Source organism: Suricata suricatta, chromosome 2 (assembly GCF_006229205.1).
Source record: "Suricata suricatta isolate VVHF042 chromosome 2, meerkat_22Aug2017_6uvM2_HiC, whole genome shotgun sequence".
In the NCBI taxonomy this organism is placed as follows: Eukaryota; Metazoa; Chordata; class Mammalia; order Carnivora; family Herpestidae; genus Suricata; species Suricata suricatta.
Window position 1 is genome coordinate 164,600,252 of NC_043701.1, and position 18,596 is coordinate 164,618,847.

The 18,596-nt window shown below is 39.1% G+C and overlaps 1 protein-coding gene across 1 annotated transcript in view; it reads right to left on the bottom strand.

The window, feature by feature from the left end:
• The window catches only part of SORCS1 (sortilin related VPS10 domain containing receptor 1), a gene marked incomplete at its 5' end in the record, with an annotated part of 502,465 nt that overhangs the window by 229,166 nt on the left and 254,703 nt on the right, over positions 1-18,596 (bottom strand). Inside the window, one exon of the mRNA XM_029920325.1 lies at positions 1,534-1,633. Coding sequence (XP_029776185.1) covers positions 1,534-1,633 — 100 coding nt within the window. The remainder of the gene's footprint in view (positions 1-1,533; positions 1,634-18,596) is intronic.

An 18,596-nucleotide genomic window follows, 5' to 3' on the forward strand; every position in this document is an offset into this window, starting at 1 on the left:
GGGGAGGAGGATAATCATTACTATTACTTCTAATAATTATATAAAGAAGGAGAAAAAGGCAATGAGAAAAAATTAATAAAGTTAGAGAAAACATTGATAGAGCCTTAACTGTTCTGTGCTAAACACCTGATATGCTTTATTTCATATAATGGTTACAGCTATTCACGTGAGGCAGGAATTGTAATTACCCTGATTTTAAATTCTATGACACCGCTTGCAGAGGTTAAGTCAATCACAATAGTTTGTTATCCAGGTTAGCTGGGTGTGCATTCAAGACGTACAACACAAGCATCTGTATACACTGCTTCTACCAAAGAACTTGAAATCTTTAGGGCCAAAAGGAGTGTTACACTTTACAAAAGTGGTTCTCAATCCTAGATACATACCAGAAGCATCTGGGAGCTTGCTCAAGGTACCTGAGCTCTAATCCAGAGCAATGGGGTTAAGAGCAGGGCTTGCACATTTGGGGATCAACTAGAGCTTTGAATATGCAGCCGGAGCTGAGGAATGATGGTTCGGGGATGTCCTCACCCACCTCCCATAGGTCAGATAACGAAATGCAGAACCTAGCTGAGGCCACTGACACTTGACTGCCGACGTATCTAAAACGAGAAACTGTATATCGATGCTACCATTGACATATGGACATATGACATATTAATGGACAGCAACTTTATATTTCTGGATGGATACTGTTACTTCATGCAGTTCACAGAACACTTAGAAACTATGTGTCAGAATTCAGAATCTGACAATGCAAGTTTAAAAACACCAAAAAATTGATGTAGTGCCACTCTCCTCCTGAGATAAGTAAGTCTCATTTAAAAGCAAATGTTTTCTTCTTTGAGAAAGTAATATCTCTCATTGAAGAGGAGATAAACCCTCTCACTAGGAGCAGTAAAATGCAGAGAAAACAATATGGCTGCCAACCAAGAAACCTGAATTCCGGTTCCAACTGCGCCTGTAACTCTGCAATGGGGCAAAGCATTATCTTTCAGTGAACATTAATTTCCTCATCTATAAAATTAGGGTGCAGTTTATGATAATCTCCAAGGTTCCTTTCAGCAGTGCCTCCATTCTGAATTTGTGTGCAGGCTGAATAAGTGTTAGAAATGAAAATGTCCAACCTGCTACCAGAGGACACATTCACTTCAATTCTAGTTAATTTACTCATGTCAGGGGAAAACATGGGGACTTCAGATGAAGACCCCAACTCTTCTTCTATTTTGTCAAGATAGATAATTCCGATTCTGACTAGTCAGAGATCTTACAAGAGAGTCAGCAGCCTCCACTCAGGGAGCCCTATTCCTTGGAGCTGCCTTTCAGTAATGGTAAAGCCTACCTCTCACCCTCCCCCATTCACAGCTGTTGTTCTAGAAATTATGAGAATTGAGACATTTTACCACCTTAACATCCATCAACTCATCTTTACACCTCCCCTACCAGATTAATTGTAAAATAATGGATTTTTAGCTAGCTAGAGAAGCTAGCCAACTAAGACAGAAGTTACATCGGGAAGTAGACATATCTTACCTTACGCTTGTTGGTAGGACACACGTAGAGATAGCTTAAAATTGTTTTCAACCCAACTTTATCATTCAGCTTCTCATAGGTTGTTCCATAATCAGTTGACCTATAATTCAAAAGGAGCATTAATGAGGACAGAGGTATACGTCATTTGGCTGCTTGTCAGTATAATGCATGTTTTACATAGTAGAATGGCTCTCAGGAGGTTTCTAGATGATTCATGTAGTATATAATGATGCTTAATTATGTACACAGTAGCATCATGTGAGTGGTTAACATTTGCATTTAAATTGAATTGGTAAAAATTAAAACACCATCTCTTTACTGCTCCTTCAGGTACGTACTCTGCATAAGCGATGTGGTTAATTTTAAAAGATTAAGAGATGAGAGTGTCTCTTGAATTGACCACAAAAATAAAGAGTTTTTACAGAGATTTGACATTTTCAAACTTTTGCTTTATGTCTGGCACAGTGGAAAAGCAGGTTCTCATGATTTATCTATAAATTGTGTTTCCTTTCATGAGTCATAGAATATATAGTGGATCAGTCCCTTCAAAGGTCATTCAGTCTTTTCCTATTATTTAAGAGTAAGAAAGCGTCTTAATAATAAGTGAAATTTCACAATCTTATCTGGTGGCCTTTTCTGGTGTTAAGCAACCTTCAGTTGGGAGGACATTACTTCTCGGCACTGACCCTGTCTATTTGGGACATTTTCTCATCTTTAGCTAGCCCTTGGTCAATAACTTATTAATTCTGACTGAATCAATAGGCTTTAATCACCTTCTCTATCAAAGCTAATTACATATTTCAGAATTTTAATCTTATTAGATCATCTTTACAACTGTGTGCAGCAGGGAATATTATCTGTATTTGAAGTCAGTGGTTGACAGAACTTAAGTGACCTGTTCAAAGAAAACAGCGGGTAAGTTGCTAGCTAGTATGTGAATCCAGGTGTTCTGGCCCTAAGTCCTGCACTACGTACATTATACCACCATTTGTTTGTTTAATTTGAAGGAAATAAAATTTCCTCTTTGTCTTCTTTGTACATATAGGAGGTTCCCAATTCATTCATTCATTCATTCACCCACATTTGTAGAACTAAAACATACGAAACCTGCGCCATGAATCAGGGTACAACCTAATCCCCCACTCTCAAAATCTAACAACTTTATTTGAGAGGCAGAACATATAATGTTATAATGTGTTAAGTTCAATGTTATAGATTAGAATTAACAAGGCGTAGGGGTGCCTAGGTGCCTCAGAGGGTTGAGCATCGGACTCTTCATTTCAGATCAGATTATGATCTCATTGTTTGTGAGATCAAGTCCCACACTGGGCTCTGGGCTGACAGCATGGAGCCTGCTTCAGATTCCCTCTTTTCCTCTCTTTCTGCCCCTCCCCTGCTCATGCACATTCTCCCTCTCAAAATACAGAAATACACATTAAAAAAAAATAACAAGGCTTAGAAAATAAAGTTGGTTTAATTAGACACAAAAATATAACCATTTTAATTAATTTTTGATATTAATAAAAGTTGCAAATCCCTACAGGTCATAAAGCCTACAGAGAAGGAGTTTGGGTTAACACTCTCATTGTCACACATTAAGAGCTCACCCTGGACCAGGCACTGGAGCAAGAAAGCTGTATATGTAATCTTTGAATTAGGGAATTAAGAATTTATTCTGGCTGGGCATCCAGGGGATTTTACCCCTAAAATTTATACACATATAAATTGTGTGTGTGTGTGTGTGTGTGTGTGTGTGTGTGTATGTGTATAAATATGTGCATGTGTATATATGTATATGAAAGCATAAATATAACTATATGTTTAATGTAAATATTATGTATATCTATATCTATAATTACATACAATTTGTTATATATTTATAATTCATAATATAAATCATAATTTGTTTATAGTAAGGTATCTATAAATATTATAGATATAATGTATATCTATAATTATTTGTAATATCTAGCTAATAATGATCTATAAATAAGTATTATAGATATATTACTATATAACAAATTATATAATTTATATTATAAATTATGTATATTATAGAATAATTACATATAATTCTATAATAGTCAACCCTTTAGAGAATTTAGATGATGCCCCAAATCAGTGAAGATTGGTATTATGTATGCCAAGTTTCTTGGAAGAACAACTGTACTTGAAAATGGAAAAATTGTAGGGCTTTAGAAAAGGGAAGTAATCTGAGCATCATGAACTAGAGGGCACCTTTTGTTACCCAAATACATAACTGGATTTCTTCTGGACTAGCCTGTGCTCTATCCCAGTCAAACAAACATTGGTTTGATAGCCAAGAATACGTGAATAGCATCCACAACTTTCACAGATCTTACCTGTGAATTACAACACACTTCTTTAGATTCACCTTCCATATTCCTTTTCCCTCTCAAACTCAAGCTGAAATTTCCTACAGCCCTCCAAAAAATTCCTAAGACTGTTTTCTCCACTTGCCCAAATTTGGTGTTTGGTGTATACTCCCCCCCCCGCCCCCGCCATCCTAAACTGGCCTTCCTAATCAACTTCCTCTCATTCTTAAGACTTGATTGTCTCTAAAATTTCACTAGCCGTTATCTGGGTCCTTTCATCAGATAATTTCTTCTAATCACTATTTTGGACAATACTCACAAGTTAATAACAAGCAAATAAATGCAAAATCTATCACAGAGGGGGCTATGGCAGGAGGACAGGGTGTGCAAATACTGTTACACTGACAAGTGCTGCCTAGACATAGGTGGACATCAGCAGGGCTATGTTGGAGATGAGAGAATGTTTCAGATTTCTTGGTGGGATACTGGGAATGGAGGCCAGAGAAGTAGGAATGAGTAGAGAGGGGCAATAATGAGTTTCTCATCATTGTTATCAACTCAGTCCTTAAGGTACTCAAGAATATGTTTACATTCGAAAGGTATATCCTACAGGCAAACGAGGATGCTCCCATAAGGACACTACATGGAATCCCTGGTGTGTGTGCATGTATGTGTGTTAGCTGAAATCTCAATGTAACAAGATGATAATAGAGTAACTGGCCCACATATATATTGGTAACTTTTTTCAGAGAGTTTACAGTATGTTATTGGATACTTTCCCCTTATTATAACATCACCAGTCCAGACCCTTCAAGGTATCTACCATTATTGTTTAATAGCATCTCCTGCCCCTTGATTTTTCAAAGCTCAGAAACTGAATCAAAATTTATTAATTCCCAATTTCAGCAGAGCTGCATGTTTAAGCATTATGGCTTCATAAAAGCTGATAGATGGAGAGAGAAAAAACATAGTTACTGCACTAAGTTCTCTGAGTAGCACTTCTGCCAACCTTACCACATGGTCTCTCCCTTGGAGACCTCCTGGATTTCCTCACAGTCCAGCAACCAAAAGATCGAAAGCTGGCACAGTAGAGGTCCTCAAGAAACTTGCTCAGGAATAAGGCAAGCGCCTGCTCTGATTGGTTAGTGCCCGTGCCAATCAGCCTGAGCCCTGGTGAAGGAGACAGTGACCTTGGAGAAGGCACTGCACCCTGGAAAGCAATTCCTAGTACCCATCTGCAAACCCTCCTTCCTAGCTAACAGAGGCTTCCAGTATCATAGGATGGTCACCGGTGGGGGCTGCAGCCCCCTAGGGATCTGGGCTCTGAAAGAGCAGATGAGAGACAGACAGTTGAGCAGCAGGTTGGCTGTTGATCCAATGTCCTGGCTGTTAAATATTTTAAGTATCATCCCTAGTTATGAGGGAGAGGAGTGTTATCCAGGATAAAAAAAAAATGTTAGGAACTTCTTGATTAGCCAAAATTTAATGTTCCTTTACTTCAGAATGTATACATTTTATTATTCTCATAAACATAGATCTATTTTATTATTTTAATACTTGCTGTGAACCTCTTAAATGCATATTCCATGAAGAATTTTCCAAACATATTTGATTATAGGATTCATTCTTGCAGGATAGCTAATTAAATTAGTGTTCTGAGCAACATGCTTTGGAAAAGCATATCAAAGGCCAAAAATAAAAGGCAGAAGAAAGATTATGAATCTTGTTTTTTTTTAAGAAAAGGGGAACAATAAAAATATTTAAACAAATCAAATCTGCAGAGAAAAGTACCAGCCTATGCTAATCATAAGGTGACTGCTATTTACAATAGCCAAATTACAGAAAGAGTCTAAATGTCCATCAGCTGATGAATGGATAAAGAAGATGTGATTAATATATACAATGGAATACTATTTGGCAATGAGAAAGAATGAAATTGTGCCAATTGCACCAATGTGGATGGAACTGGAAGCTATTATGCTAAGTGAAATAAGTCAGTCCAAGAAGTCAGATATCATATGTTTTCACTCATGTGGGACTTGAGAAATTTAACAGAAGACCATGGGGGAGGGGAAGAAAATAGTTACAAATAGAGAGGGAGAGAGTCGTATCATAAGAGACTCATAGAACAAACTGAGGCTTGATGGTGGGGCATGAGGGAGAGGGAAATTGGGTGATGGGCACTGAGTAGGGCACTCGGTGGGATGAGCACTGGGTGTTATATGATGTAAGTGATGAACCATGGGAATCTACCCCCTATAATAAGAGAACAAAGTATACACTGTATGTTAGCCAACTGGACAATAAATTATATTTAAAAATAATAATAAAATTTAAAAAAGTGACTGCTACTGTCAAGGCCAAAAAAACCCAGTAATGTTAAAAAATGTAACACAGAGAGATGCATTTAAGATGCAATAGAAGTAGCCTTGAATTCTCAACTTGTATCATTTTTTTAAAACATCCCAAAGCAATTTTTTTAAGTTCTGTTTATAGGTTGACTTATATCCAGATGAAAAACAGGCTTTCTGTCAACACCAATGCTGTGTAAGAAAAAGCTGAAAGCGTAAAAAAGATAAGCATTCCAGGAAAGTAAATATGTAGGTGATTAAATCAAGGTGCTCACGGTTTTGCTTTTGATCCTTAATCCTTGCACAACCTTTCTGCAAACATATCTTAAATAGTGACTTTTAGAACATTTGAAAGTGTGTCTTTATTCAAGTATTTCCTATATTCAAAGAGTTGAAATGAGGTGCTCGGATGGATGGAGAAATCACATTCAGTGCCACCTGCCTTCCCAGAGACCAGAGATATCTCTCAGAGTATAGTGGTCCATCAGACTCAGAGACGGGATGGACCCAGAGCATGACTAGTTTCCACAGAAGTTCTCGAAATAAAATGTGTGACTGCATTTCCTCTATCATCTTATGCCATCAAATAAGATAATAAATAAGCACAGAATCATTTGTAAACTAAATTAACCCATGAAAAGTGCTGAGCACAATGACTGGCATGTAATATGCAATCTCTAAATGGCAGCTTTTGTTTATTTATCACTAAATTGTTTTCTGGATTATATTTGGTATTCTTTCTCAATACTTACCAAAACCAAAAACATGAACCCTCAAGAGGAATCTCAATCACAAAAAGGAATTTAGATTTAGCTTTCTTAGAAAATATTTGTGAAGTTACTACCATTTAAAAAAATTAGCACTGATTTCTTTTTGGAGACAGAGAAAAACAGAGCATAAGCTGGGGAAGGGCAGAGAGAGAGAGAGAGTCTGAAGGAGGCTCCAGGCTCTGAGCTGTCAGCCCAGGGCCCAACATGGAGCTGGAAATCCATGAACCATGAGATCATAACCTGAGCCAAAGTCAGACGCTTAACTGACTGAGCCACCTGGGTGCCCCTACACGTTTAAAATGTAACCAAATCTAGTCTGTCATATTTTAAAGGTTATGTGTGCTAGTAGCTTTGTGTGGGCCTCGAACTGGAGAGGTAAGGGTAAGAATTGGAATTTGAGAGACAGATTTTACACTCTGATTCTATAATAATTGTGCCAGAATTTCCACTGCTGAATGGACTACTATGTGTAGGAAACCTAACAGGGATCAAAAATGAGTGTGTTTACTGGGTGCTTACAATGTGATCTAAGCTCTTAAATGCAGGACCTCATGAGATTGACTCTGATATTAATCACAGGTTACAGATAAGGAGGATCCAGAAGCAGTATAATCGAACTGCTTAATGCCACAGAATTTGGAAGATGCTTTCATCCTTAATTCCATGCTGCACTACTCTCTCAAAAGCCACAAGAGAAAAAGGGAACATAATTTACAGAATGTGAGTTAGCATTTCTTTGTACAAGGAATATGAACTCAAACTCTTTGAAGTTTTATATGGTATAGACCCAAACCTGGCTTTTCTTCATATCAGGAAGAAGGACAGAGGACCTGCTAGAGAAAATTGAACTTAAGAAAAGCATAGACAAAACCTCTCACAATGATTAGAGAAGGTATATCTTTCATCTGGTCCATCCCAGCTCCTAGTAAGGCTAGAAAAATGCAAAAAGTAAGTGGATCAACTTGTTAATTATTTGATGAAGTCTCATGAAGACTACCAAGACATCATAGCTTAATAGAAAGAGTAAATACTTGGAGTCAGACAGAAATGGACACAGAAACTCAGTAGCTGAGTAACCAGTCAGCGCTCTGGCTTCCTCAACAAATAAACTTCAGACTTCCTTTGGACAAGTCATATGTACATTTTTATCTAACAAGTTGGTGATAGATGTCCAACTCTTAAACCCCCTGCCTTCTCTGCTTTCCTGCACCCTCGCCCACTCCAGCTTTGCTATTCCATGTGTCTGGAAAGCTCTTTCCCCAGTTGGCCCCTAATTTCTTTCTGATCATTGGTTATCCTGTATGAAATAGCATCTTCCCACCTCCCCAGCACACTCAATCCTCCCTAGCATCTTCTATTTTCTCTCCATAGTATTTACCACCATCTGATAGGTTTCTATTTACTTTTATACTTTCTGTCCTCCCCCACTAGAATGAAGGCTCCATGAGAGTAGAAAAGATATCTGTTTTGCTCACTGCTATCTTCCTAGCTTTCAGAAGAGTGTCCCAGACTCATCAAGCACTCATAATTCGTTCTTGACTGACTGGCTGGCTCAGTGAAAGCTTGCTCCTCTTGGGTGACCTTGGACTTCTACTGAGTCAAAATTAAGAAGTCTGCATAATCTGGCCAGGGTGCTGCAGTTCCTGCAATTAACAGAATCAACCAGCTGTGTGGGGTAACAGGGGACTGGCGTTGGGAGTGTGTTCTACGCTCCTCTCCTTTTATTTATTTATTTATTTTCTTTTTTGTAACTTTATTTTTTTATTTTTTTTAGAATATAACACTATGTTTTTAACATATGCAATTATTTTCTATCATTTACAATACAGTAGTTACAATGACACTCCAAATGGATAAGCAAAGTAAAAAATCAGAACCCCAACTTCTATTTCATGTAATTAGACTTATACAGAAATTAGAAGGTTAAGTAACAACTAGTAAGTCACCTAATTTCACAGCTATCTGAAGTGGCAATCATTATATAGCAGCTTATCTATGATACATTCAAGATACATGATACAATTTATTACATAGAACTCTCTTATGACCCAGCAATAGCCCTGCTAGGGATTTACCCAAGGGATAAAGAAGTGCTGATGCATAGGAGCACATGTACCCCAATGTTCATAGCAGCAATGTCAACAATAGCCAAAACATGGAAAGAGCCTAAATGCCCATCACCTGATGAGTGGATCAAGAAGATGTGGTATATATACACAATGGAGTACTACATGGCAATGAGAAAGAATGAAATCTGGCCATTTGTAGCAAAGCAGATGGACCTCGAGGGTGTCATGCTAAGCGAAATAAGTCAGGCAGAGAAGGACAGATACGCTCCTCTACTTTTAATCCAGAAGTGCTTGCTTAGCATCTTAGACTACTTGAGGTGCCAGAAGGGCAGGGGGCTTATGTTTCGTCACCCCCGGGTCCCCAGGACTCAGGATAGTGCTGGCACATCAGGTGTCTTCCCCATATGGAAGACAAATGAATGCATGCAGCTTAATGGACACTCACTGAACCAAGAATGAGTCAGACCACTTCTTCAAAAAAGCTTTAGAAAGTATCCAAATAACCTAACCTCATCCTCTACCTGAGACCCCAGAGAGGTTAACATGCCCTATGCCGGAGACTACAAGCCTTACTGCCAAGGTCACGAAGTAAAGACTTGAGCTATAGAGGGAAGCTTGGGGACAGGAAGCAAGGAAGCATAGGAGCATTACTCAAATCAGTGCCAATGAGATATCCTGAAAGCGGAACAACTTTCACCTCTAAATCAAGCAGCTGCGGCTTCTGTATTTTGTTTCTTTCCTAAAATCATTAAGAGCAGCCACTTTCATTGCTCCTAGTGCATTTGGCGGCATAAAAACAGCTTCCAAAGCCAAAGGCGCATTGGCTGCATCGCAGACACAGCTCCTTAATAACTTAGGATGCATGAGGTTAAAGCAGTGAGAATAATTTAGGGTTTGGAAAATGTTTGCGAGTGAGTCGACATTTAAATAACTTCATTATCATTCATTGACAGATTTTTTTAACCTGTCAGTGCAATTGATATTTCTATTACCATGTTATAACAAACCCCTGCACATTTTAAATAAAGTCACCAGATTCCATTAGTCTACCCACTGTCAAGAAAATATCTCCAAATCCATTTTTCATAATACCTCAAGAATATAATAGGCAATCTACATCAAACGATGACGTGAAGCTGAAGGAAACTGTCTCCTGCTTTCTAAGGATTCTGCCATGAAATACATTGGCCTGTCAGCCTAAACATATAATTTAAACATGCTGCTGAGATGCTATGATGCATCCTGAGCTGAACAAGCTTCCCTCTGTTTCTTGGATACCCTGAGCGTTTCAGGTTAATCTGCAAGTTAGAGAGAAGGGGGTTAAATAGTACGTTTAGGGAGAGGAACATCCGTGCACTATGAAAACACTTCCGCTCTGCCGCAGGCCACAGAATTTCCAATTTAATTTGATTTGTAACTTTTTAAGCTATATTTTAAATGTATATTTATGGGTACCTATGCGTCCATAAGATGTAAAAGTTCATCATTCTGGTCTTTCTGTGCCATTGTCTTCTTTTCCTTGTTGGGTTATCACATTGTTTTCCTGAAGTTTCTTTCTAGCCACACTGGGTAGTTTATATAAGAACCCTGAATGCATTTGACTGTGACTCTATGTGTCACTGCAAGGAAAGGGCGGCAACGGAGTACACAACACATTGCCACACATACCACACATTTCTGTTGGGGGTAATAACACTGTTGGTCTCAAAGACAGAGAACACCAAAGATAGGGGTTACTTTTACCTCTGAACTATCTTGTGATTCATCTTTTGAGTATAAACATAACTAAAATCTGATTTTCGTTATATTTAGTTATTAGGTAACACTAATACCCGGATCTCTATTTTGGCTATAGATTATATTGAAACTGTCAATGCTCACGGTTTTCTGTGTTAACAGACTATGCTCTCCAAAGGCAGGCCTAGTTCATATTTACCCTTTCAACCTTCTTTCTGCCCATTTCTCTATTTCAAGGCTATATTCAAATACCCCTTCTTTCTTTGAACTTCCTCACATCCCTCTGTAGAACAGAGCTCAGACGCATCTGAACATCTCCTATATTGTTTCTATATTCTGCCACGTGTAACCTTATCTGGCTCTTCTCCCCCATCAGATACCACCTCCTAGAGAGCACAATCCACTTACACTTACTCTGTCTCTCTCCACGCCAGAGCTGCTTCTTGAAATCTAGAAGTGGCTCAAATCGTGTTGCTGATTGAATTGAACCCCACTTCTCTTAAATGTTCTCCTCTCTTATCAGAAAATACAATTGGAGAGATTTCACATTTGGTTTTTGTATTTCTTTTTGGAGGGAGGAGGCATGAAAACTTCAGGGCTACCCCACCGTGAGTTTAAGTCAGGCAAGAGTCATTACGAGACATAAATATAAGAGAATTTGGAGGCTTACTTAGGAAGAACTCACACAAATGTGTATGTAGAATGTATTATGCATTATTAATGTATTCTATATAAATATAGCAATGGAAAACATAATATTCATTTATTAGTTACATGAATATAAACTTAGGAGGGGAGGCATGTCTGTTCAGCTGTAGTGAGGGCTCTCTCTTATGATATGACCCTAATCCTTGAGTATTTCTGATCCATTGCACAGGGCATCTATCCTCATGCGGAGGCCACATCTTCACAGGCTGCGTTACCACACACGTAACTACTTGCCAAATTGTTTATGAATAACAATGCTGAACACTTAGTGAATGCTTAAAACAGAGCACACTCTGGCTGAGCACTTTATAAGGATGGGTCCACTCAACTCTCATGGGCTCCATACGTTAAGTACTGCTAAGATTACATCTTATGGATGAGGAATCAAGAGTCATCAAGAGGATGACTGCCTTGCCCAATGCTACACAGCAACCATGAGCAGAGCCTGATTCAAACCTAGGCAGTTAGTCTCCAAGTCAGCAGGCTTGATAGAAAGACGTAGCGGCTCATGCACTGAAGGTGTACTCTTCATAGGAAGATAGTCTGGGAAAAAAAGAGACAGGATTTCCCAGTGAAGCACACAGAACACAGGTCACCTGCCTCTCAAACGATAAACCACTACTCTGTATAATATCTGCCAGTTAGCATCCTAAAGTCAGTTTTGTGTTTGAATGAGGACCCCTTAGCCCAAGAATGTAATAAACCAAGACTCCAAAGGTATTGATGGTACTAGGGGCCACTGTGGACTTTCGCCCTGGTTATGCAGAGTGTTAGATAGGAAATAGCAGACACACACACACACACACACACACACACACACACACACACACACATATATATGCAATCCTGGTCTTGTTGTGCAATCCTGGTCAGTAAATGAATTTGAGCTGTAATTGCTTATTGTCACATGTGATTTCTGCCAGAGTGCCTTACTCTCTTACATAACACCATTTTGCTAAAGAGGCACTGTATTTGTCCTGCCCTGGGAATATGCAATTATTAGTGAAATATTTCATGAATGAAGTCAATGTTATTCAGTCCTCCTAGCCCTTCAATCAGAACATGCATATGAAAATTGTGGGAAAAAAATGTATTCTGGAAGCCTAAGCAGCTAAACATTTAGCGGTGACAATGGGCTTTACTTGATTCCCTGATGTTAAATGATCCAATTATCCTGAGGTATACGTTGTTCTCTGGGTGTCATGGTCTAGGGTCAAACTGTTAGGTTTTTTGTCTGTTTTTTTTGTTTTTCCCTCATAGGTGGAAGGAACCACAGCCTCTTGTGAGGTGTATAACTGAGCTTTTGTTACCTTCCATTATTCTAACAGTTAAGTGACCGAGAAATGGGTGAACAATTCTCCACATATAATTGGAGAGTATTGGACTAGCTGACCTCTAGCCATTCAAGAATTCCTATAGCTAGAGGAGTTTGGGGGAACTCTGATGCACAGAGGAGCCTACAATACACTTATGAGAAGTAAGACTTTGAGAATAATCTCATCCCCAAATTGGAGGAGACAGCCAGAGGTTGAAGTGTTAAGGTAGAGATATATCCTTTGCCTGTTATATCCTGTTTATTTACTTTTTAGTTTCTTTAAAAGTGAATTTATTGAGCCTTGTCAGAAAACATAGTTTATTCATTGTTACATATCATTGCAGTATTTATAATATCGCCATTTTTTTTGGTCCTTGTTACATTAAGGAGAGCTTAAAATGCGAGACTGTTAGAACTTCAATAAGTTCTTAGAGATGATTTCATCTCTATTCAATGATTTCCTTCTTTCTTTCCTTCCCCTCTCTTTCTTCCTTCTTTCCTTCCTCCCTTCATTCTTCTTTTCTTTTTCTTTCTCTCCTTTCTTTCTTTCCTTCCTCCCTTCTTTCCTTCCTTCCTTCCCTCTCCCTCTTCCTTCCTTTCCCTTCCTTTCTTTCTCTCTCTCTTTCCTTCCTTCCTTCTTTCTCTCTCTCTCTTTCCTTCCTTCCTTCTTTCTTTCTCTTTCTTCCTTTCTTTCTCTTTCTTTCTTTCTTTCTTTCTTTCTTTCTTTTGTTCTTTCTCTCTCTCTCCTTCCTTCCTTCCTCCCTCCCTCCCTCCCTCCTTCCCTCCCCCTCTCTCTTTCTTTTCTCTTTCACAGTGCAAGAGTTTAAGCCCTACTCAAAATATGCATTCAACAGCTAGAGAGCTACCCCCATCGAAACACCTGTGGTCCATCCCAATCTATCTGACCTCCACAAGCACACACACATCCTAGTCTTCCTGTTTTAGTAACTCTTTAACATTTTCACACAACTTCTGGGGATCAATAAAGTGTTTCCAAACAATGGAAGAAGCCCAGCCTTATGATTCAGTAAATGAAGGAACTAAGAGTCAGGGTAAAGCAAGTCAAGCATTCAGCTGAGGCTCAAATCATGAAGAGAACCCAGGCTTTCTGATTCTCACACCAAGACACTTCTCATAATTACAGGTTATCATATATGCAAAGGTATTTTAATTAGAGAAAAAAATTCACTTTATAAAGCCTATCCTTCTTAGAATCACTTAATACTGTAAGGAAGGGACATGATATTCTACATGAAAAAGTTGAATTCTCCTCCAAAACAAAACAAACAAAAAACAGAGGCTTAGATGTTTAAGAAACTTGTACAATTGTACTTTGGAATCATACCAAACTGAATATTATGGTTACATTTAGGAAAGGGGCCAGGACTAGAAGTAAAGTCAATCAAAGAGGATATTAAAAATGTTTTAATTACATAAAATCTTTACAGGGAAAGTACTCTAGGATCCCTCATGGAATAAACACACAAAAAGCCCAGAAACACATAAATCACTGATGCGCACTCTGTCCAGTCTGTGTGTAGTGATATCTAACTGACAAAATCCACAGGCAAAATCCCTCCCACAAAATCTGGACGGTCCAGCCACCTGGAGATGGAGCTCTGACCTATGCTATGACTCTAGACCACAGTGACACCCACAAGTACCCAGGAGAGTGTCCAGGTGCGACTTCCCTCAGATTTTCCGATTTTATTTAAAAAGCAAAGTAATCTAGGAAAAACTGGCAGTCCCATCTATGATCTTAAAATAGTCCCTTCCCTGAATTTTTATATACTATAAGTTAAAACGCTCAGATCCTTCTTGGCTTGCATCTCTCTTTGGCACTGGTGGTACCTGAATCCTCCATTTTGTATCAGGTGCTACAAAACGTTCACCCGGAGTCCAAAGCCAATTCCTCATAAACAGGCATAATGTGTAGCTTCTGTGAAGTTAATCTAATGATTATAACTAGTATATGCCATTACAGTGCAACGCTCCATTCATTCACTCACTTAACAATTATTTAGATTATGTTGTGTCTCCCATGTCCCAGGCCTTCTTCTGGATGATAAAAGAGACAAAGGGAAAAAATACAATTGCTGTTCTTGTGGAGCCTCCAGTTGGGAGAGACAGACTGTAAACATATATGCAAATGTATAAATTTTCAGTTGACGGTAAATACCACGAAGTAAAAGCAGAGAGTAAGGAGGACGAAGAGTGAAGATGGAGTGTGCTACTTTAACATAGAAAGTCCTCTTTGATGAGGATATGAGAATAAAGCCGAATCATAGAGGGTGGGCAGGCATCTGTGTTCAGAAAGCGTGCCACAAGCAGTGGGGAAAAACAAGTACCAGGCACTAAATGAGGTCTGAGGACATGACTCAGAAAGGAGGTGAGCATGTCTACAGCAAAGGCTATAAGCAAGGAAGAGAGTGCTAACATAGTTGGCCACTCATGAAGATGAGAGCACCTAGACCACAGTGAGGCTTGCACGCATGGTAAGCCTCTGGAAGGTTCTGAGAAGGGCAAGCATGATATTACTAACATATTCATGGAACAAAGGTTCTGTATGTACACTTGGGAGCTTAGTTCCCCTGTCTGTATAAAGGGGATAGAAATGGTATCTGGTTCTCACGGGATTGTTGGAAGGGTCAAAGGAGATACTCTATGAAAAGCTCTTGGTGTGTACCAAGAACCTATTTTTCACTGTAAGCAGTTATTGTGGTTGGTGGTTAGCTTAAGAAAACTTGCTTCCAAGGAATGGAGTTGGGAGATATAATCTGAAGGTTTAATGGATGAAAATTATATAGAACATAATTGATCACTGACTTAGACCAACTTACCTTAAACCCTGAAGGAAGAAAAAATAAACAGACACAAAATGTAAAGAGAAAGGAGATGCAGCATGGTTTCTTAAAACAGGTCATTTAGTAGAAGATACGTAGCAAGACACATTGAACATGGTAGGGCCTGTGTACTGTGTATGTTGGACATTAGGGAATCAAACAATTAAAGGCAGATTTCACTCTCACAAAATATCAGAAAACACTGCTTGATGCAGCTTTGAGGGTGGCCTATTATTCTGGAACACTCAAATTATTTCTGGATAGAACTCATGTCTGATACCCTGACCCAGACTCTTCCTAAAGTATTTTGGTCCTAGAATTTCTGATTTCTCAACCTCCAAAGCTACCCAAATTAATTGTCTGCACATCTCCCTCCTTTTTACATTCCTACTTCTTCACACTGTAATTTTCTCATTCTCTCAAAAATAATGTCCTCTAATTCACCTCCATTAAGCACCATTTTCAATTTTCAATAGCTGGCTCCAGTTTCTAATTGCACCAATAACTCCTTCAACTCAAGGCCTTTACCTTCTCTCACTTCAGAACATTTAGTGTTTATACGCCTACCTTACAAGAAAAGCAATTAGGGGTCACCCTTCTAAGAGGAAGGCCTGTCATAGTAATGGGCTCTGAAGTTGCCAATGCAGGCTTTGCCAGTGACCTGCTGAGCGACATTGGGCAAACTGCCCAACATCTCTGGGCTGTTCTTTAATAATGCTGATTGACCTCACAAGGTTGCTGGGAGGAATCACTAATCAACCTGATTGTGAAACACTTAGTCAATACAGAACACTTTATAAATATTTACTAATATACAATGAGATCATAGTATCTAAGAGCCAAAGAATTTGGATAATCAGAGAAAACACTATGTGGACTCTACAATAGCAGTCAACGGTGTGCCTGAAATGGTTCTTTTCCCTTAAATATAAGCCTAATGACATTTGGGGGTGGTCTAGGTTTCCTATTATAAGTGACAGGAGTGAATCAGGTCTGTGAGGCTTTAGTTACCTATTAGGCAAAGAAAATGGTGATACTAGCCCATTAAAGAGTAGATTATATGCAGGGGGAAGTATATGACACTTCCATAATAAAGTATGTGTACAACTGAACTTATCACTCAACAAAGCAGATGAATTGAGGACAATATATGACAGACTATGTGTAGGATGCTGGGGATAAAATATTCAATAAAACAAGCAAGGATCTCTGGGTGCTGGAGTGCCTCAGTCTGGCTCCTAATTTCAGCACAGGTCATGATCTCATGGTTCATAAGATCCATCCCAGCATCAGGCCCCATGATGACAGCGCAGAGCCTGCTTGGGATTCTCTCTCTCCCCCCCCCCCCCCCCCGTCAACATGTGCAGACATGCTCGCTCTCTCTCTCTCTCTCCTTCTCAAAATAAAGACACAAACTTAAATACAATAACAAAACAGCAAGGATCCTCGTTTCAAGGAGCAGGCATTTTATGGGGCGGCTGGGCGGCTCAGTCAGTTCAGCGTCCAGTTTCGGCTCAGGTCATGATCTCACAGTTCCTGGGTTCAAGCCCCACATTGGGCTCTGTGCTGACAGCTCAGAGCCTGGAGCCTATCTTCAGATTCTGTGTCTCCTTCTCTCTCTCTGACCCTCCCCTGCTCATGCTGTCTGTCTCTCTCTCAAAAATAAATAAAAACATTAAAAAAAAAAGAGCAGGCATTTTAGTATAAGAGACAACCAATCCCACCAATATGATTATTTGATATTTTACAGTTTGTTTAAGGTCTCAGATGAAAACAAGCAGGATGTTGCTATAAAAAGTGATAGCCCGGTGACTACTTTAGATTGGATGGCCTTGGAAGACCTCTGTGGGCAGATGCCTTAAGCTGAGGAAGAAAATAGCTATACATCTGAAGCAGAACAAATGACAGGTTCAAAGGCCTTCAGGCATATTCAAGGGACCAAATAAAGGTGTGTGGGTATAGCTTCTAGAGGGTGATGAGTACAGAGAAGGAGGCAGGGGCTAGATCATACAAGGCTTTCCTTCAAACATAGCAGAAGAATTTTGGGTTTTCTCACTTGTGAGACAGGAAAGCATAAAGGATTTACTCAAAGATGTCAGAACCTGATGATATTTTTTAGACGTAATTTGACTGTTGTTTGTAGAATAAACTCGAGAATGGCAGAAATAGGAAAAGCAAAAACACCAGTGAGGGGACAAGGATGGCTTGGACAAAGGACTTCAGGTGGAGTCATTCTGGGGCTTCATTTTTCAGTGAGGAGTGCTTGTAGGTCATCATCAACGTATCATCTGCACCAAAACACAGTAACTTAGCAATTATTTGTACTAACAATTTATAATAATTTCTATTTATTACTTATAACATTTTCTGGGTATAATAATTTCTTCAGTTCATGCTGAAAGTAACCCCAGAAAGTAGGTGAACCTTCCTTTTCATTTAGGACTAGGTAATTCCTGTGATTTCTGATTACAGATACACTGTAGGGGATGTGGCTTCTTTGACATTGAAGGCGCAGTTTTTATGCTCAACATGAATAATTCAGGAGTGTATTAGTTGTGCTTTATTATTATCGTTTGCTTCAACTTGAACTATAGTTTAAGAGTTATGGACTTTTTTTTTTTTAATCAGCAGAAACTCATCCATCATGTTGCATCCAAGGGAGCTACCAGGTTATAAAGTTTGCTATTTATAGCAACTATTGTGATTCAAAATGAGAATCAGTATCACATTCCCTGGCCACCTAACCTTAGGTCAAGCACAGGATCTACACATGGAATTTGATGGAATTTTACAGGAAGTGAAATGAAAGCACAGAGCTGGAGATTAATGCCTGAGCAAGTGCTCAAGGGAATGCACTCTCTGGCTGCCTCCCAGAAGAAAAATGGTCAGTAATGTGGAGTGTGTGTCAAAACTACACAGAGGCATGGCAGAGAA